This window comes from Artibeus jamaicensis, unplaced genomic scaffold, assembly GCF_021234435.1.
Source record: "Artibeus jamaicensis isolate MK-2021 breed Jamaican fruit bat unplaced genomic scaffold, CSHL_Jam_final contig_471, whole genome shotgun sequence".
Lineage (NCBI taxonomy): Eukaryota > Metazoa > Chordata > Mammalia > Chiroptera > Phyllostomidae > Artibeus > Artibeus jamaicensis.
The window spans coordinates 8,144,841-8,166,369 of NW_026521850.1; the positions used below are offsets into that span (position 1 = coordinate 8,144,841).

At 43.7% G+C, this 21,529-nt stretch overlaps 1 protein-coding gene across 2 annotated transcripts; it reads right to left on the minus strand.

The window, feature by feature from the left end:
* Nucleotides 1–1,052: 1,052 nt before the first annotated feature.
* Nucleotides 1,053–21,522, minus strand: RABEPK (Rab9 effector protein with kelch motifs). 2 transcript variants are annotated; one of them, XM_053667721.1, is made up of 8 exons: nt 21,291–21,522; nt 15,309–15,367; nt 12,074–12,231; nt 9,998–10,150; nt 5,976–6,137; nt 4,413–4,562; nt 1,832–1,981; nt 1,053–1,547 (listed from the first exon to the last, which is right to left on the minus strand). In XM_053667721.1, exons 2-8 carry the CDS (start codon nt 15,359–15,361, stop codon nt 1,255–1,257), a joined length of 1,119 nt encoding a protein of 372 aa, XP_053523696.1. In that variant the 5' UTR covers nt 15,362–15,367; nt 21,291–21,522; the 3' UTR covers nt 1,053–1,254. The 2 variants fall into 2 exon arrangements, with proteins under 2 accessions (XP_053523696.1, XP_053523695.1); XM_053667720.1 differs by lacking the exon at nt 21,291–21,522 and adding an exon at nt 16,486–16,523 and having other exon boundaries at nt 1,054–1,547.
* Nucleotides 21,523–21,529: the final 7 nt, after the last annotated feature.

Below are 21,529 nucleotides of genomic sequence, written 5' to 3' on the forward strand. Positions count from 1 at the left end.
TTCTTAAACATAATTGAAACTTCCTATTTCTCCTTATCTTTCTAAAACTTTCTGGTGGCTTTTTAATTTTTTAAGTTATTTTTTTTATTGTTAAAGTACAACTGTCCCCATTTTGCCCCTTTACTCTCCCCTGCTCTACCCACCCCCACCTCCCATATTCAGTCCTCCCCCTGGTGGCTCTTTGCTAATGATGCTGTATGGATGCTTGAATTCTCAAGACAGAGATGGGTCATATGTTAACTTTACACCCTTGGACTCTATTATTTTAGAGTGAAGGTTTATTTTGAACCTCACTATGTTAAAATGTCCATCTCTGAAATTTAACAAGTGGCACTAGGGTGGGATCTAGGACGGTGACCTTCAACTTACATTGAGCGCCACTGCAGGTGATCAAACACAGCCATTTGTGACAAGATGGGTTCAAGACCACTTGAATTGGCTTCCTGAGGAAAGGTGGCCTAGGTGAATATAAGGGGCAGCCTGTCGCACTGACATGAAATCCAATACAACCCAAGGATGGCTGTTTTTCAGATGGACAGTGGCTGACAGATTAATTTGCTAACTGGCAGAGCTGGTACCTGACAGCATGACTGTTACTCTGAGGCCCAGATCTCGGCTCCAATGCCCAGGATCATTCGGACAGGCCTGGAGTTTGTCATCAGGTCACGTTGAACACAAACGTTAAAAACCACCTGCAATGCTGTATGCAGTGAGTTTAGGGGTTAGTTGGGAAAGACAAGGGCCAGTCTTCTTCCTTGTTCCCAATGGCTCTCACTACCAAATGCCAAGAGTCCACCTCTTTCTGAGGAGCTGCTAATGATCATTATAAGACAGATAAGCCCTGGCCAGGTAGTTCAGTGTCTGACACACCAAGGTTGAGGGTTGGATCCCCAGTCAGGGCAATGGGATGCATAAATAAGTGGAACAAGTTGATGTTTCTCTTTCTCTTTCTAAAAAAAAAAAAAAAAAAGACATTTGAAGCTGTAAATATCCACTCTGATTTCTACAGCTTTATCTCGCAATTATGATTCTTCAACATTTTGTGATTAGTATCTTTAGCAATCAATCTCACCTAGGTTGTATTGCTCATAAAAACCCTTTATATAACTGAAATTTTTGCCCTGGGCTATCCGGTTCCTTTCCTCACCTACAAAGGTAGCAAGAGGGATAAACAAAATATTTTGGAAGTATAATACAGCTAAGTTTTCACTTAACTTCTGGAAGTAATTAAAAGTAACAAAAATGTGGGTTTTATTAGTCAACCACAGTCACAATACAATCATCATAGATTTCCCCTTCTGTATTCATCCCACCAAACACAAAGCAGAGCAATGAGCCGGTCTGACTTTCCTCCTGTGGGTCAGCGCCTTGGGTTACTCCTTTGTCAGTGGAGTCCCCTTTCTCAGCATCACAGTTTAGAGTGACAGGATTTGAGTCTTCTTCCTCAGGAGTGCACGTCACTGGCCATGGAATGATACACATGGAATGGTCCAATCGTCCGGGGGGTAGGAAAGTATCAAATTCAAGTAAGGCCCAATGCTGCTTTTCTGTTGGGGGGAGAAAAACAAACCAAAGGCTCTGTGTTAACAAGTTCCCGGAAATGCTTGATGATTTGCTTTATCACCCGAGCCTTAGAACAAATAGGAAATAAAAGGAACAACAAAATCTAATGGCCATCTTACCACTTTGATTATGTCATTCCCTAAAAATTTGTTTTTCATTCCCTTGGATTTAGATGTGGAGGGACCAGACTGAAAAGCCCAAGCACTGTGGTACTTATCAAAAAACGGTTACATCTGTTCATAGAGACCCACAGGGAACACCTGCTCACCTGTGTGATATTGATACATTGTGTCTAGTGCCCCTGTGGGAGTCATCCCTCCGAAGAAATATAGGTGCTTCCCGACAGCCACAGCTGAGTGGGCCGCACAGCCTGGGGGTGCCGCCCCGGTGGGGCTTAATTTCTGCCACTTCATGTCACCTGGCAAGAGAAAGACAGTGGGCATACTATGGCCTGACACGTGGTTTCAAACCTACCTGTCAGATTCCTGCAATTCACAAGCCAATCACTGCAAGTCATTGACTAGGAGCTTTAAGAGAACACAGCAAGGCTAGTGTGTGTAAAAATTAATTGAGGGAACTTGAAATCCTGTTTGGGTCATCCAGAGAGGGAGGAATCTGTAGTTTGGGTTTTTTAATAAATTTATTTTCAGAGCCCTGGCTGGTGTGGCTCAGCAGAGGACTGGCCTGTGAACCAAAAAGTTGCCAGTTCAATTCCTAGTCAGGGCACATGCCTGCATTGCGAGCCAGGTCTCCAGTTGGGGGCATGCAAGAGGCAACCACACATTGAGGTTTCTCTCCCTCTCTTTCTCTCTCCCTTCTCCTCTCTCTAAAAATAAATAAATCGTTAAAAACATAAAAAATAAATTTGTTTTTAGAGAGAGGGGAAGGGAGGAATAAAGAGAGGGAGAGAGAAATCGATGTGTGAGAGAAAAGTCTATTGGTTGCCTCTTGCATGCCCCCAAAGGGGGACTTGGTCCATAACTCAGGCATGTGTCCCGACTGGGAATTGAACTGGTGACCTTTAGGTTTGCAGGCTGGTGCTCAATCCACTGAGTTACACCAGCCAGGACATACCAGAGGGTTCTGATGTAGGTGGTCTTCAGAGCACACTAAGAAATGTGATATTACATCCCTGGCTGGTGTAGCTCAGTGGATTGAGTGCAGGCCTGCAAACCAAAGGATTGAGGTTCAATTCCCAGTCAGGGCACATGCCTGGGATGCAGGCCAGTTCCTGGCAGGGGATGCACAAGAGGCAACCACACATTGATATTTCTCTTCCTCTCTCCTTCCATTACCCTCTAAAGATAAATAAATAATTTTTTTAAATCTTAAAAAAAAAAAAGAATTGTGATACTACCTTTGGTGACCATCACCATTAGCTCTTTTGGAGCCCAGAAGTGAAGTTTTATGTGTATGCACATGTGTGCATGTTTTAAATACCAGCAGTTCCTTCAAAAGCAACTCTGAGGGAAGAGACACGCGAGATCCCACCCAAGATCAGCGAGTGGCAGAGCTAGACTTCTATTCAGGTCTGACTCCAAAACCTGTGTTCTCTGTACTGGGACTTGCTGCCTCAGCACCTACTCCCAACCTGTTTCTGTAGGAATATTTGCATCTTTTTAAACAAGCATTTAAATGAAGCACGGTATCACTGGATTTTGGGTTTGGAGAACTACATGGATAAAAAAGAGACAGAAAGTAGTTCCTCAGCACAAAAAGACTTTCTTTTTGAAAATAAGCATTCAAAACCTTTTTTTGACTGCCTATAAGAAATGTTTCCGTGAAGATATTTTTCACCTGTCAATTCAAGGCAGGGAGCCACAGTAAGAAGGGAAAATCACCCAGTCCAGCCAAAATTCTAGCCAACGCAGGAATCCCAGCCAGTGTCACCGGGCCTCAGGTGTTACCTCACCAGAGAACCCATTGTTTGGCATGGTAGCTGGACACACCACACAGCAGTTCTCATGCCTTCCGTGCACTGTTCCAATTCCTGTGGTTTGGACCAACCAAGAGCAAGTTCATCCCTCCAGCCCCTAACATATATACACTCATCACCCGTGACCTGCCAGACACTGTGCTAAGTGCTAGAAATACAATGGGGAACAAAAAAAACACAAACTCCTGCTCTAAGGGAGCTCACAGGCTAAAACAATAACCCAGAATGAGTCCAGGCTCTCCAGGGCACGTCAGCCCCTCAGACACTTTAAGAGAGTTCTCATGTTCTGTTTTAACTTTCCTCTTCGCGGTGTTTTTTAACTACATAGCACGACAGTTCCAGTCACCCCCCTCCAGACACACTCTGGAAGTTGTCCGTGCCTCTCCTGGGCATGGGGTGAAGGGCTAACGCCTGAAAGGAATCCAGTTGGGGAACACAAAGTATAATGCATTTAAATTAAAGCACATGAAGAAGAGATAATAGCTAGGTACATAACAAATGCTGAGGACCAACTGCTTTTATCATTATTGCTTATTAATAATAATATTCAGGCCACATTTGACAGAATCTAGTGAAGATTCTGCTGGCTGGTAAAGTTACCTACACCTAAGATCAAGGCTATGTTCTATCAGGCACATTTTATTTAATTTTAAGCAGAGCCCTGGATGGTGTGGTTCAGTGGATATAGCGCCAGCCTGCAACCAAAGGGTCGCCGGTTCATTTCCCAGTCAGGGCACATGCCTGGGTTGCAGGCCAGGTTCCCAGTTGAGGGTGCGTGAGAGTCAACCACACATTGATGTTTCTTTCCCTCTCTTTCTCCCTTCCTTCTCCTCTCTCTAAAATAAATAAATAAAATCTTTAAAAATAAAATAATTTTAAGCAGACAAGCCCTCATGCCCTCTACCCTACTTACTTATATCAATACAATGAAGATCATCATAGAATTTGTCCCCGGCCAAGCCTCCGTGGACGAAGAGTTTCGTCCCTGCTGCCACCATCACATGACCATGCCGGGGGGATGGCGGTGTTCCAAGTGTCTCTGGCTGTGACCAGGTCAGAGTGTCTATAAAAGCAAATTCATTGACATCAGATGACAGAGCTATGAAGCAAGAACATGAGAAATACATCCAAGCCGCACCTCCCAGCAAGCAGAGATGCTCCAAGCAGAAAGTGACCTTGAGGTCATTCACTCCGACTTGCCCACCAGTCCAGGCCTCCCTCTCTCTGCAGTGTGTACAGCCTCTGCTCTGACACTTCTGGTGCTGGAACGCTCACTGCCTGGCATGCCTGCCCCTTCTACTGGGCATTAGGAAATCATTCCTCGATTTGAATTAAAAAAAGACCTCCCTTAAGCTTAACCGGAGAACTGCCAGAGTTTTAAAAAGAATGACTCTGCTTCTTCTAAGACAAGCTTTCAGAGCATTCTTTTACTAAGACAATATCCTCAAGTAGGCACTGCTACTACTTCTGTTTACAGATTAGCAAACCAAGGCCTAGAGAGATCAAGTAACTAGGTTAAATTAATACAGAAAGTACATGTCAGAGCTGCTCAAGTCCAGGTCACGTGGCTTCAAAAGTCATGTTTCCACCCATGAAGATCTAACCTTGCCCCTACAAAAGCAAGCTGCAGAACTGTATTTATAATTTGAGTCTATGTGTGTATGTTTAATTTTTTAAAAAATAAACCTGCCCCAGCTGGTGTGGCTCAGTGAATTGAATCCCATTCAAACCACTAGTTTGATTCCCAGTCAGGGCACATGACTGAGTTGCAGGCCAGATCCCTAGTTTGGGGTGAGCGAGAGGCAACCACACAATGATGTTTCTCTCCCTCCATTCACCTCCAAAAATAAATAAATACATACATAAATAAATACAAATAAACCTAAGGGTTCTCTGTATTTTTAAAGATTTAATTTATTTTTAGAGAAAGAAGTTGGGGGAGAAAGAGGGGGATAGAAACATTGATCAGTTGTCTCTCACATGCCCCCAAATGGGGACCTGCCCCAAAACCCAGGCATGTGCCCTGACTGGGAATTGAACCAGTGACCTTTTGGTTTGCAGGCCGGCACTCAGTCCACTGAGTGACACTAGCCAGGGTTTTACGCTTTTATATAATTTCAAAAATGGTGCATGTTCATATACACTTATATGTATGATTTATAAATACATAGGAAAGTCTGGAAAGAGAAATAAGAACTGCCCACAGTGTCTACCTCTGCCTGGAGAGTGGGGAAAAAATACTAAAGAAAGAATTTTTTGCTTTTTTAGTTTATAAACTATACTGTTCAAATTTTTTAAATTGACCATTTATACTTTTTAAATGCAAATGTTGCTGATGCTGTGGGAAGAGGGTTGCACTGAAGAAGGCTAGGAGCGAGACACTCAGCCAGGATGTCATTTTCTAGCCTCTGCTTCCTACATCAGGTAAGCGGTGGACCAGCTGAGTGGCAGCTCCAAGGTGCCCACCCATCCATACTTGCGTCCAACACATGAAGCTTCACGTCCTGCACGGGCTGGGCACCTCTCTCTCCACCACCAAAGACATACAGCTGGTTTCCAATGACTGCTGAAGATGTGTGGAATGTTCTTGGGGAAGGCGGGGGGGTGGTCACCTCTGGTGTGGTCCAAGTCCTGGTATCTGTTCCAGAGAGAAGGGAGGCCCTAAAATACCCAGACTGAGAGGCCTCTGACCTTGAATCTGGGCCTGGGAAGGGTCACCTTCCAAACCCCAAACCCCAAACCCCAAGCAGGACAGCATAGGTGAAGGCAGTGACGTCATGACAAAGTCGAGGATGGGTGAGGGGAGATTCTTAGAATCTGCCCAGGTAGACCCAAGTCACCAAAACTGAAAAAGCCACAGGTGCATAGGAATGAGGGTTTTTTTTTTGTTTGTTTGTTTTTGGAGGCTCTCAAACATCCTCTCTGAGCCCTCTTCCACTTTGCTGACTCCTGCCCCATGCCATTCACAGGAGCCCAACATCTGCTAAAAGTCATTCCCGCTGGATGCTAGAAAGCAAACGTGCCAAATTTCCCAGGATGTGTGGATATTAAAAGAAAGTAGTGTTTTTACAGTTTTAGTAGTAGTAATTAGTCCTTAATAAATAGTAAGTGCTAAACAAATAGAGTGTATCAGTTTCCCATTTTATAGATAAGGGAATTGAGCAGAGCTATATGAAGTCACTCACTTAAGGTGACATGGCTAATAAATGGTTGGGTTGGGATTCAAATTCTGTTTCGATAACACCAAGGGCTAAGTATTTCCCACTCTTCTGACTTGAGAGTAAAATTTCATCACCTGGATGAGTGTTTAGAAGCTTATTTCTTTTCAGAACGAAGCGGACATTTTATAGAAACGTACCCATTACCGGAGCACCTTCCTTGGGCAGGTGCCCTGAGCACTCTGCCATCCCCACCGTCCTCACTTAACCCTGGGAGGTGGGCAGAAACTATCTCCACTTTGCAAGGAGGGAAATGAAGTTTGGAAAACTTAAATCCCTTCCCCAAGTCACACAGCACTTGTGAGTAGCAGGGTAGGGTCTGAACTCAGGTCCGTCAAAACTTCCACACTCACTCTACCATAACACACCAGGCGCTATTTCTCTCCAGGCAAATGTGCCTTTGGTAAAAGTCTTCGTCCAATATACAAAGTGACCCATGAAGCATCTGTAGTGTGTGTGGGGCTCAGACATGAACCCGGAGACCAAACAAGTGTAAGCCTATATCCAGAGCCAAATGAATCATCTCCATGGCTACAGAGCTTGGAAAGCTTTCGGATCCCAAGGTCAGAAGATCCTGGGGATGGTGCTGCTGCCAACTCAAATGCCGGCACAATCACAAAGCAGTCCTAAGTCATTTGACCGACTTGCCTTAGAAACAAAAGCAACTAATAATTCTCTTTCATGTTTCATATTTCTTGGGCATGGTGTCAAACTACACTTTCTAGAAGAGAAAAAGGATCTGGTGTAAAATCAATCCTTTGACAGAGGCTTTACAAATTCTCAGTGTATTTTATTTAAATTGCCATCATTGAAAATCAAAAGGCCAGGGTTCCAGATGAACTTCCACCTGTCAAACTACAGCTACATCAAGCACAACAACCATTATTAAGCATTAACCTTGTGCCAGATATTAAGTTAATTTCAATCCTTGCCAAACTGCCCTGGCTGGTGTCGCTCAGTGGATTGAGCGCCAGCCTGCAAACCTAAAGGTCGCTGGTTTGATTCCCAGTCAAGACACATCCCTGGGTTGTGGGCCAGGTTACCTGGTGTGGGGTGCGTGAGGGGCAACCACACATTAATGTTCCTCTTGCTCTTTCTCCCCCCTATCCCCTCTGTCTAAAAATAAATAAAATCTCTAAAAACAATCCTGGCTAAATTTAACAAGGTAGGAACTATTACTATCCCAAAGTGAAAGAGAAGACCAACTATTGTGTAAGTAAATCTATTGCTGATAGAGGGGACTGGGCAAGAACTGTCATGTGAAAAAATGTCCAAGTTACCAGTAATTAACACATGCATATTTAAGCATTCAGATACAAGTTGTTTTGCCTAATCAAATTAGCAATGTTTAAAAATGATAAATTCGATGTCAGTCAGGAGTAAAACAGGCACTATTAAACACAGCTGGAGGTGAGCTGGAACGATCTTTCTGAAGAGCAATTAGAAAGCACACACCAAAGGACTAAAAGTTGTGTTTCAATTAGTTGTTCAAAATTTCTGGGCATGAGTTCTAAGGCAATAACTTGAAATACAGTCTATGTCCTCTGAACGAAGAGGTTCGCTGCACCGCTTTGTTGTTGACAGTGGCAAGAATCTGAAAGTAGCCTCGATGTTACAAAATAGAATTATGGTATTGTCCTAAAATGGAGTGTTCCTGCAGCCACTAGAACTGATGTCAAAGCACTGCTGTGAACAGGACATCATTTATGCAGTCATTATGAAATTAAAAGGAAAAAGGTGTAATAGTGTAGAGGTTAAATAGTATGCGCCAAGGCTTATAAAAATGCAGAGAAAAGACAGAAAGGAAACACACAAATGTAAAAAGCCTTAGCATCATAGGATTGTAAATGGTTTGTAAATCAAAATCCATCATAGGATTTTGATTAAGTATGCCCCACATACTTAACACTTTTTAAATATTTTACAATGAATATAAATTATATTTATTGATTGATTTTTTGAGAGACGGTAGAAGAGAGAGAAAAACACTGATTTGTTGTTCCACTTATTTATGTATTCACTGGTTGATTCTTGTATGTGCCCGACAGGAGATTGAACCCACAGCCTTGGTGTATTGGGATGACACTCTAACCAACTGAGCTACACGGCCAGGGCCTAAATTATATTTATTTTAAAAAACCCATTTTTTAAATTCTTAAAAAAAATTTTTTTAAGATTTATTTTAAATTTCTAAGTTTTTTAAAAAGATTTTATTTATTTATCTTTAGAGGGGAAGGGAAGGAGAGAAGGAGAGAAATATCAATGTATGGTTGCCTCTCATGAGTCCCCTTGCTGGGAACTGGCCTGCAACCCAGGCATGTGCCCTGACTGGGAATCGAACCTTGATTGTCTGGCTCCCAGGCTCGCGCTCAATCCATTGAGCTACACCAGTCAGGGCTAAAAAAATTATTTATTTATTTATCTTTAGAAGGGAAGGGAAGGGAAGGAGAGAGAGAGAGAAATATCAGTGTATGGTTGCTTCTCGTGCATCCCCTGCTTGGAACTGGCCTGCAACCCAGGCATGTACCCTGATTGGGAATCGAACCTCGATCTTTTAGTTCACAGGCCCATGCTCAACCCACTGAGCTATACCAGCCAGGGCAAAAAACCAGTTTTTTAACTAATAAAAAGATAAGTCCAGCTCCCATCCATCAGTGGTCCAGCAACATCTGCTCGGTAGCGATGTTCCTACACTACCACTGAGACCGGTCAGGACTCTGCACTTTGTGGCTCACAGAAATATACAAGGAAAATCTAAGGGCAGGCACTGTTGGACCAGGTCATCTGTTACTGTGGGGGGCTGTCCTGTGCATTACGAGACATACAGCAGTATCTCTGGTCTCCACCCACTAGAAGCTAGTAGCAAACTGCCCCCCACCTTCCTCGAGCACGCATAACCAAAAATGTTTCCAGATGTGGCTAAATGTCCCCTGGGGAGCACAATCGCCACCCTGATCTAAGTCGCACACTCTAGCCTGGCTCAGTCACTGACTCCTTAGTGACTTTAGGAAAGCCACTTCCCCTGGACATGGGTCGCCCACTTGGCATAACTGTCCTCTGAAGTCTCTTCCAGCTTTGGCTTTTCGGAAGCTGTTAATAATTGTACAGGTTACTAGGAAAACAACATGTAATTCTGTTATTTTCAGATTCTGCCAGAAGTTAAAATTCCTGTTTTCCATGAGGTCAGCATAATTCAGTACAATCCAAATGGGTTTTGTTTCAGAAAAACTGGAATTTTAATTATTTATTTAGGTAAATAAAATAACCTTTGACTACTTACCAGGGTTCAGAACTTGTAGGCAATTTTGATTTCCGGACTGGTTGGCACCTCCAAACACCCAGATGCTGTGAGGTGTACAAGACGGAACGAAGCTGGCATGCTCGTACCGGGGCAAGAGGCCCTCCGAGGTGGCTAAACTCCACTGGTGTGTTCCTAGAAAACATTTCACCCAGTTTCTACACTGGGCTGCCAACTGCTTTGATTGTTTGGCAAACTTGGGGGAGGGTAGTGAAGAGAAGATGGTCAAAAGCATCAGTGAACAATCAGATTACTTAAAGGGAATATGGTCAAACTCCAAAAAGTTTACATCAGACACTTTGGGGACCATCCGCAAACCTTCTTCTATGGAAACTGTCCCCATTTTCCCAATCACAGGGGTAAAAGCCAGAAGACCTGTTTGTACTGCAACACCTTGACTTTCTAGCCTTAGCTGATTGGGTCAAGGGTAGCCACTTGACCCCAAATGGGCCACTCAGATCCGCTCTCCTAAGAGTTTGGAATTCAAACAAATTCCTGGACTTGGGTGGCCATCTTCCACTACCTGTGGAGAGGCAGAGAAAGACAAAGTATGGACGAGAGAAGAACGAAACATCTACGTTAAGAAGCAGGTCTCCCGACCTGACTGATGTAGTTCAATGGATTGAGTGCAGGCCTGTGAACCAAACAACCACCGTTCAATTCCCAGTCAGGGCACATGCCTGGGTTGCAGGCCAGTTCCCAGCAGGGGATGCACAAGAGGCAACCATACATTGATGTTTCTCTCCCTCTCTCCTTCCCTTCCCCTCTAAAGATAAGTGAATAAAATCTTAAAAAAAAAAAAAAATAGAAGCAGATCTCCCCACAGAGCATGAGGGAGAAAGCAAATTTATTTTTAAAGCTTCCCAGTTCCTGCTTCCCCTCTCTCCTGAGGCTAAGCTGTATCTTCTGCCCTTTTTTTTTGCTGGTTTAAAAGAGTTTCTGTTACCCACAGATGAATGATTTCTGGCTAAAACAAATTCATGGAATAATAATACCTAGCCAATTAGTTGTTTTAGTTAACAAACCACTTACAAAGGACCTTCATGGGCCTATCTTGTTGGGTCATTACCACTGCTAAGCGAATCAATGTTACAGGACAATGAAGCCCACATGGTTGAGACAGGTCAGCCAGAGTCACAAAGATAGTAAGAGGTGACAACAATGCTGTAACTGAACTAGAGCCCTGATTCTAGTGCAGGGAGGGAGCAGAAATTCAAACGCCTACACAGGAGTGGAGGGAACGCGGTAAATTGGAGCCCTAGAGTCCCATCAACAGGTAGCAGCTCAGCTCCAAATAACTGCTGTAGTGTAGACATACAGGCCTGCTGATTCTGGAAGGCCTGTCGTATCTTCCAGAATTATCAAGAGAAGCCAAGCCATGTCAATTTCATTATGTAGATGTCTTCACATCTGGTTGGTGAACAACTCAGATTAAAACAATAACAGCCATGCCACATGCTCCTTACATGTGGGTCGCTAGTTTTCTTCTGCCATTGTGAATGGGGGTTTGGGAGAGCCAAGAAATGAAGTGGGGAAAGGCTCAAAATGCAGAGTGACACGGTCAGATTTGCATTTTAGATAATACTCTCTGCCTAGATATGGAAAACATTCTGTAGAGGGGGTAATAGTTCCTGGGAGCAAGGCTGTTGTACCATCTAGTTGGGAAATAACAACTTTTGGACTGTAGTAGTAGTGGGAATAGACAGACCTGGATGAGGAGAGAAATATTTAGGACTTGGTGATTACTTGGATGTGTGGATGGAAGAGGAGATGGAGTCATCAATGTCTCCCAGATAAATATTTAATAAATAAATGGCTGGATGTCCAGAGCTCCATACAGACTCTTCCCCACCAAACAAGGATGTACTCGTTGGGTAGTGGGTGTGTTCCGGGGGTCTGCTGAGACCTTAGGGATCTCTCGGTGATGTTTATGTTTTTAGAGGAAAACCCCGAGGTCCGGACTGAGCTGGGGCTCCTAGGAGTGCTCTGGTCCTGGCCAGCAGCATGAAGCCCCGCACTCTGGTCACAGGGCACATGCTCCGCAGCTGCTGGTCTTACCCAGATCCATGGTGTGCACGTCTGAGAAGCTCCTGTTTGGATCTGCTCCGCCAACAATGAAGACCTTCCCTCTCTTGGCATCACCAACTGGGGGTAAATACAAGCAGCTGTGGCCTACCCGAGCACATGGGCTGTCTCCAGCGGGGGTTAAGGCATACCTGTCAAAGGAAGGATGTATTCAGGAGGCCTGAGCAGAGAATAAAAGCAGCAGAGTTTTTTCCATTCCTCATGAAATATGCATGAGAATCAAGGGTCTTACACAGACACAGAGACTTGGAATTGTATCCAGCAAAGCATCATTTCCCTAATAACAGCACCTTCCATTTGCACATAAACTTCGGCTTTCCAATTTTGTCATTACTTTCATCTTACATTAACCTAACAGTGATGCACGGGGACGGTGATTGAGAGAGAGAGAGAAACTAACCATCTGGTAGAGAGAGAAACTAACACTCAGAAATCTTCAGTGGTGTGTCCAAACACAGGACGGTAGCGCTGAGCAGTTTGTGAATTCAGACAGACACTGTTCATGTCCCAGTTCAGGCACTTTCTAGATGTGTGACCTTTTGGAAGTCACGTGACCTTGCTGAAGCAAAGTTTAATTATTTGTGAAATGAGGCTAGCAATAGATCCTATCTGTAAAGAGTAAGACGAAGTCTTGTAACAGTGGAGGAAAAGACTCAGTAAGGGGTGGCTACAGCTTAGGTGCAATCACACAGGAGCCTACAGCCCCAGCGCTCTTGCCACTAGCCAGGGATGCTTTCCTGCTGTCAAGTAATATTCTCCAAGGTTTACTGATTGTAAGAGCTTTTCCAGTTACTCCGAAAGCTCGACCTGATGGAAGCCAAAGCGAAGCCTTTGAAAAAGTCAAATACAGGATCCAGTCATTTCACTGTCTAAAGTTATTCTGAATTATGACTGAGAAAGCATACTTCAAGTTTCCTGGTTGGAAAAGACAATTCTTTTTTGAGGCCCTGTGTTATCTGACCTCCCTGGCTCCGCCCTCCTTCTTGTACTTTCTTCTCACCTAGTTGCCCCTCTCCCCTCCCTTTTGGTTCTCTACCCACTTTTCTGGCTGCTCTTTCTGTTTACTTCTGTGACTCCTTTCCCTGACAGTCTTCTCTTAACCCTCAGTACCCTGGGATTGTCCTCTCCTCAGTCTATGTTTGCTTGCCTGACCAATTTTACCTGTACTGAGGGCTTCAGTTACCACTCATCTATATATGCAGTCTGTCCAGAAAAAGTCCAGCCATTGTTAATATAATGAGAACAGTTTATGAGACATGGATGTAACCTGGCAGCCAAGGAGAGTGGACTAGAATGCACATGCGTGAACAATGACGACCTCACCATGCTAGTCAGTGGAGGCGGTAGATGCCATTGACTGAACATGTGGACTGTGTGGCCTCCACATTCAAAATGAGCTAGTAGAGCAATGAATCTGCATCAAATTTTGTGTTACGCTTGAACAAACCTCCACGGGAACTATTCGGGTGATTCAGAAAGCTGCAGTTATGGGCTATTGGTGATTGGCAGCTTTGTTATGACGTGTCCACTCATGCATTACGTCTCGTGCAGAGTTTTTTGCAAAACATCAAATCACCCAGGTGACTCAGCCCTGTTACAGCCCAGATCTGGTGCCCTATGACTTCTGACTTCTCCTAAAACTAAAATCACTTTTGAAAGGAAGAGATTTCAGACCATCGATGGAATTCAGGAAAAATATGATGGGGCAGCTGATGGTGACTGGAAGAACTGTATGAGGTCCCAAGGTGCCTACTTTGAAGGGGACTGAGGTGTCATTGTCCTATGTACAATGGTCCTTGTATCTTGTATCTTCTTCAATAAATGTTTGTATTTTTCATATCACATGGCTGGATACTAAACTATTTCTTTTCCAGATTTGTCTTCTGAGGTTCAGACTCACAGATCAACGAATAAGTACTAATAATATACCATGCATGCTGCTAACTCCATTACAACCCCAGTTTCACTTAATCTGCATAAAATCCCTTTGAGGACAGTTCTATTATCATCATCTGAGCTTTATAACTGAGGACTCAAAACTTAAAAATGTTAAATAACTACTCAAGAGCACACAGCATCCAGATAGTGAATAAGACAAAAAATGTTCATGCCTTCATAGCCTTTACAGACTATTTGAGAAGAGAAGCATTAAAGGGATAACTTCACAAACATCTGTTTCACTCCCATTGCGCTATAAAGGAATAGAAGGTATACAGTGTTAGAACCTCTCATAGGGACACCTTACCCTGTTAGGAGAGGTGGGGGAGGGGACAGTCAGAAAAGGTTTCCTGAAGAAGCACCTTTTGAACTGAAATCTGATATATGAGCATATGTTAGTTGGACAATGAAAGGCACAAAAGATGGAGGAAGAGAGAGATCCAGGCAGAGAGACCAGCACGTACGGTTGCTGAGTGGGACAGTGCAAGGCATATTAAGGAAGAGGAAGAGGACAAAGGATGAGTACAGTGATTTGAGGTAGGAAAGATGGGCAGGGACAAATCATGCAGGGCCCAGTGGGCTGTTTTAAAGACTCTGGTTTTGATGCTAAGGCGAATGAGGAGATACAAAAAGGTTTTAAATGAGGAAATGCCATGATCAGATTTACACTATGTAGAGAGCAAGTGTGGGCGCAGGGAAGCCACATCAAAGACTCTCTTCCAAGGTCCTGCTTCAGCCCTGCCCCCTCTCTACAGCCTTGTGTGGGCCCTGTTTCAGCACTGGTCACATTTCATCACCATCAACTGCTTTATCTGCAGCTCCCACTACAGTAAGACTGTTCACCTTTGTACGTTCAGTGCCTACACAGCAGCTGCCCCTGTCAGGCCAGTGTTAATTGTTGGATGAAGGGTTGACTGAGCAAGCAGTCAAGAAACAGTGAAGCCAGTTTCATCCAAATCCTATTCCTTGAAAATCTTAAAAATGAATCTCAGCTTGAGGGGAAAACACAGTGTTGAAGCTAAGGATGCCAGATGGCCAGCACCTTCCTTTCCGGTAAATGGCTTTTAATAAAATCAACATCTGCTCTGATAATTGTTGCCCTGCTATCTTTCCTCTGAAGACCTTCTCAGACAGTTTGAGTCTAATGACCAGAAACTGCAAACCGTTTTTCATCTCTCCCCTTTTTCATAGATGTTTAAATATGTTAGTAAACTACGTATAAATGAAGCAAAAACTTATGCTTTTTCTGTTTGAATCCTTCCTTACAGACCATGTGGCTTTCCTGGGCTTGTCTCCAGGCTCCAAGACTGGCAGCTGCTTCATGGTGTCCTACAAACAAGAAAGAAAGGCACTTTTTAGACATTTATGATTAACTTCTACCTAAAACACAGAACAAAATAGGTCATCGCCCATATTAAAACCTTTCCTGTTGATATACCAATTCTAGGATCTGATGAATTTGAATAAGCATTACCAACCTTTTCATGTAATGTTATATTTGGGAGGCAAATATAACACAACTTTCTCAACTACAGAAGTGCTTTGGCTAAAGTTTTCTGTGTATCTGTAATTTTCATGGTGAAGGGGTATATGTCAAAATAAATGTTCGGAGGTCAGGTTTATGTTTATCAAAAGATAAAACGTTTTAAAAGGCTGAGAAATACTGAAGTCTAGGGTAAATCCTGGCCCCATCAACACATTCCAAGATTTCTGGTCTCAATCTCCTTTCCAGGAATTCACCTCCACAATTTCTTGCTATATTTAGTAGTTCTCGCTATATTTATTGTTCCTCTAACATGACAAGCCCTTTCATAACTTTCATCCCTTGCTGCTTCCTGTACCTGAAATGTCCCTTCCCTTGCTGCCAACTAGCAAACTCCTGGTCAACCTCCACAGCCCCTTTCCAATGAACCTTCCTCAGTGAACATCCTCAAATTGCTTTCTTCTCCCTCTGAACGTGTCTGTTAAACCGCCATCATTGCAGAGGTCACCCTGAATGTAATTAGCCACGTAAATGTCTCTAGACTAGATTCTAGACTCAATTCCAAGAGAGCTAGGCCTGTATTATTCCTTCAGAGAACCTTCCTATGGGCTCGGCATAGAGTACAAGTGTGGGATTCAGTGAATAAAGAACATAGATAAGATTCTGGGGAAATGAATGGATAAATCCAACCTTGGCCTAAGCCACTGACTGCTGTCCCCAAAGCCTAAAAGCTCAGGTGGGTTAAACTTCGCGTGAGCGTAGATATCCCCCAGTCCCATCCCCGCATGGCACCGACAGGGACTAGGAGACAGGGTCTTGGGGAAAACACGCCGGCTCCTTTCGGTCCTTGTGCCCGGGCCAGAGAAGAGCTTCCACACCGGACCAGTACCCACTCCCCTAAGGGTGCGGCCACCCCCGCCCCGGGACCACGTCCGATGACCCCCCGGGCCCCAGACCGCATTACCTGCGGCGGCTTAGGCCAGTTCGGGACTGGGGCTCCGCCCCCTAGAGGGCGGTGCTTGGGCCTTGCTCCATCCCAGACCCCGGAAGAGCGAGGCAGCCAACCGCTCGCCTTCTCGCCTTCTCCCCGCTCGCAGTGTCCGGCTTCCCGGGATCGCGGTTAAAAGGTCGGGGAGGGGTTCTGCCACCTGGGGTACATTTTCAGGGAGCCAATAGGCCGGCCGTTCTCGGGGTCTTACCCACCGGCGGAGTCAATAAACCAGGGCTACCGGTAGAAGATTCACCAGAGAAATGCCGGGGGTTGGGCGCCTACTAGCGTGACCCAATTCTGGGTTATCCAAAAACGGCTAGGATATTTTCAGTTCCAGCGGCTGTTAGAATGGTTTCTGAAAGGGAAAAATCTCCCTGTTCAGTCTTAGGTCAATTCAAGCTTTGGCGCCTTAAACGGCTGACTCATTCCAGAATTAGGGAGTTTAACTGTGGCAGGCACTACGGTGAACCAGACAAACAAGGGTCCTGGCCTGCTGGAGTTCACGGTCGAACTAGAGAGGGAGAGAGAGAGATTGAGCTTAAAAAGGAAAACAAACAACTAGGCACCTTTGTAAAAAGTGCAAGAAATGAAAAGGTCATCAGTGAGAGTATCTTATTCTTGGGGAAGTTACTTTTCTTTGGGCCTCAGTGCCACCGCTGTAAGATGGAGCTAAGATTTGTCACAAGGTTGATGGGGAATACATGAGCTGATGTATCTGAAGTGCTCAGTGCCCAGCTGCTGGTGCAGACCTGGTCCTCTATAAAGTGTGATGCTATTTCTGGCTATAAACGAAGTCAGTCCTGAATGGGAAGTGTTCATGTGCATTATTCCTGGTCTCCATAGGTTCTCTGTAGCTTTCCTCAAAATGAAGACGCGACTCACCTATGTCTGTGTTTTAGAGAACCCTGCAATCACTTAAGAAGGATGAGGCCAGTAACCTAGGAAATACGGGAAACAACTAAGGGAGGAAATGGGAGCTCCTGAAGAGGTATGGTAGCAGAGTGGGAAGAAGAAGGATACTCTTGAGTTCAAATACAGGCTCTAACACTAACCATCTAACTTTGACCTTTGGCAAATTCATTACCCTCTCCTAGCCCTGGTTTCCTCATCTCTACCATGGGAATAGTAATATCTACCTCACAGAGGGAGTATTTGAGAGGATTGGATAATACAGGTGAAAAAACAACTTGGTAAAGGTTTTAGCTACTTGAAACCATAATGAAAATGTATTTGTGAAATGGAATCTGAGGTTTGCAGCTCTCCTCACTGTTTCAAATATCCTGTTTCAAACACCTGGAGTCTTTGTGAATTCCCGTATTAATGAAAAAGTATCCATTGAATGTCTGCCAAAGAGTTGTTTAGAAATACTCAGTTATTCTGCTCTCCTTCAGCAAGGAAAACCAAGGCCAAGTTGGCTCTGCTGTCTGTGTATGTGCATCTCAATGGAGATTTCTGCTCAGAGTGCAGAAAGGTGTGACATCCCGTGTCTTTTGTCTAGATCCATTTCATGGTGCCATGCTGGAGTTGTGCATAAACAAAAATTAGAAGAGGTTTGTGGGCAAAAGAGCAACCAGTTTTCATTGTGAAACATGCTTTTACACTAGAAATCACATTTCAGAAGGTGCTGGAAGGAACTTTTGAGGTCTATTTTTATAAGGGAAATCAAGGCCTAGAGAAATTAAAATGACTAATTCACATAAATGGCAGAACCAGGAGTCTGCATCTTCTGCTTTGTGCAAGGCAGACTAATAACATATTGCAGTCAGCAAGCTCTGCACTGTCTTTGTAACACATCACCCAATGTGTCTATCAACTCCTCTAAGAGCTCTCCCAATACTCAGGGATGCTTCCCTCTCTCTGCTCTGGATGTCAGCACTGAGATTCATCGAATGAGGTGGGTCTGCAGGATGGAGCTTCTTCCTGCCAGCCAGTTTGGTAATGTGAGGAATGCCACCTATTTTCACTAAGATGTTACCATCTGCTTTCATTACCTACCTGTTCACTGACTTATCAGCAAGGAAAGTAATGATGCTCATGACAACTTCCTTTCTAGCACTTTATTTGTCCTCCTCAATTTTGAGAAAGTATTTTGAGTAGGATTAATTCCCAGTTACTGAGGTTCAGAGATGAAAAGTGAATTGCCAGCTTTCCAAAGAGGACTGTAATTTAAAAAAATGTCAAACAACAGTTGCGTCTTTTCTTCACTTGGAATCTTCTCCTCCAAGAAACCTGGAGCACATTCCCCCTATACTTTCTTTTTCCTAAAGTCTTCAATGTTACCTCTTCAGGAAGGCCTTGCTTCACCAACCCAAAACTGAGAGCTAACACTCACATTGCACTCTGTACATGACATGGTTTTAAGCCCTTTCCATATATTAAGTCTATTAAAACTCAGTACAAGCCTACAAGATAAGTATTAGTCATATCTCCATATGAGTTAGGCACTGTTATTACAGCCTTCATATGGGAGCTAATACACTGCTGCACAGAAAGGAAAAATAACTTTGCCAATGTCACATGATTAGTAATGGATTTCAACCCTGGCTATCTGGTGCTAGAGTTTGCAAGCTTTACCTCCACTACATTGCCAACCTAAAGAAGGCCTCTTCTACTCCATTTTTTAACTCACAGTACCACTTTCCCATTTTAGTGCTAATCACACTTTACATGTAATTATTTTCTCATTTATATGTTTATTGTCTCCCCTATCATACTGTAAGCCCCATCAGGGCAGGGGTCATATTGGTCTCATTCACATCACAGTTTCTATATAACTATTTGTTGAATGAATTAAGAAATGTATGCTTGTGGGCATCATTCATTGTATGACAAACTTTTATTTATCTTTTTTTTAAAATATTTTATTTATTTATTTTCAGAGAGAGGGCAAGACGGGCAGAAAGTGAGGGAGAGACATCGATCAGTTGCCTCTCATATGCCTCCAACCAGAGACCTAGCCTGCAACCCAGGCATGTGCCCTGACCAGGAATTGAACCCACGACCCTTCGGTTTGCAGGCTGGTGCTCAAAACCAGCCAGGGCTCATTCTACAACAAACTTACAAATTATTTTTACTTTGAAACTATTTCATACTTACAGAATAGCTGCAAGAATAATACAAAGAACTTTACCCAGCGACCTCACTAAATTTTGCCAAATGTCCCCAAAATACACTTTAGAGCAAGAAGATCTAGTCCAAAGCTACTTGAACAACAAATATTTATTGAGAATCTGCTACTACTGGATTATATGACAGTATCCTAACTGGTGTCTCAGCTGTAAACATTATCTCCTAGTCTCATACAGCACCATATTCTTCCAAAATAAGTTCGATCATATTACTCCTTTGCTCAAAATCCTGCAATATTTCCCTGTTACATTAAAAGTACAAATCACAGCCCTGGCTGGTGTAGCTCAGTGGATTGAGCGCGGGCCTGTGAACCAGAGGATTGCGGTTCAACTCAGTCAGGGCACATGCCTGGGTTGCAGGCCAGTTCCTGGCAGGGGACGTATGAGAGGCAACCATACATAGATATTTCTCTCCCTCATTCCCTTCCCCTCTAAAAATAAATAAATACAATTTTTAAAAAAGTTTTAAAATAAATAAAAGTAAAAATCAGGGAAGAAAACATTCTTTTCTCTCCTCTCCTCTCACCTTGCTCTAACCACACTAATCTTCTTGCCATTTCCAAGATTCTACATATGCTTCCATTTTAGGGCCTTTGCATCAGCTCCTCCTTATAACTCCCCTTTAGTACACGCATGCATCCTACTTGTTTGTTGGCATTTTAAAATGCATCATCCCATCTCCCTTATTTTGTTGGGGTCCTTTACCCCCAGCGCTTAATGCAAAAACCCACTTCTCCTATAGGGTTAATAATGCTACCAAAAGATGCCTGGTTAGTTTTCCATGAACTAGGTACCAATATTGGTGGTATCTTTGTTTTCTAAAAAAAGCACCTAACAGAAAGGAGCCACAGAAGACTCAGATGAGCATGAAAGCTACATTTCTACTAATATTGGCTTTGTCCTCATTTGAATTAAATCATCCCCTGAATACGGGGAAAATGCACAGGAATGACTTCCCTATCATACAGCACATATAATTTACATATAAGTAAATAACAAGTTACATTCCCAACAGCTCCTTTGACTTTCAATATATTGTATGGTTATTTATTGTTTATGTTCTGTCTCTTCTACTATAAGGTAGCTATTGGTTGAGGACAGGGATCTTTGTTTTGTTTGCTGAATATCCCAAGTGCCTACAACTGTACCTGGCACATAGTTGGTGTTCAGTAAAAGCTGTTGAATGAACCAAATGTTGAGGGTATGCTAAATGCCATGGCAGTTTCTGTTCTTGGTGCTGAGGTACAACAACAAAAAAAATCCCTGACCTGGTAAGACACATCGAAGTGTACTTAAACCAGCTAGACCTGTGTTCCAAACTAGTCTCCTTCCACCTATTTCCTTTGAGATTTGGGGCAAGTTACTTAACCTAAGTGTTGCTTTTCTATGAGTCGCTATGAGAATTAAACAGAAAAACAGCGTTTATATAGCACTTAGCATAATAACACTTTACTATTTGTTTCCCTTCCTTAAGGCCTGAAAGACTGGTTGCCTGACACCTCTGCCACAGATTTAGGCAAGGTTTTCAAAAGGCCTAGGAAAGGTGCAAACAGGGTACCATGACCAGGCTTACCTAATTTTTAACTGGAGGTGTTGGGGAATGACACTGCTTAAATGAGTCGAAGCCAGGGAATAGCTAGGGTCACCTACTTCGCCGTTTCGATCGGAAAAGCTCCGCTCTGGTCCCTAGAGGTGAACGTCTGGTGCAAGGAAGCTGGAGGCAAGAAGTATCTGGCCACTACTCAAAACTATAAATCCCAGCCCTCCCCGCGGCAAACAACTACGGGTCCTAGCAGGTTTCATTGTCGGGACCGAGGGGTACCCCTCCGGGCCCGCTGCCCGAGTTCTGCAGGGGAAGGTGAGGGGCGTGCCGAGGCGGCGGGGAGACG

What these genes read in the sequence shown, in the direction of transcription:
- RABEPK (XM_053667721.1), bottom strand. Translation starts at nt 15,361, where the DNA reads ATGAAGCAGCTGCCAGTCTTGGAGCCTGGAGACAAGCCCAGGAAAGCC. An exon ending in CCTACAAGTTCTGAACCCTG is followed by an intron (nt 6,138 to 9,997) that starts GTAAGTAGTCAA and finishes TCTCTGGAACAG; the next exon opens with ATACCAGGACTTGGACCACA. An exon ending in TCTTCATTGTATTGATATAA is followed by an intron (nt 1,982 to 4,412) that starts GTAAGTAGGGTA and finishes TTCTCTTGCCAG; the next exon opens with GTGACATGAAGTGGCAGAAA.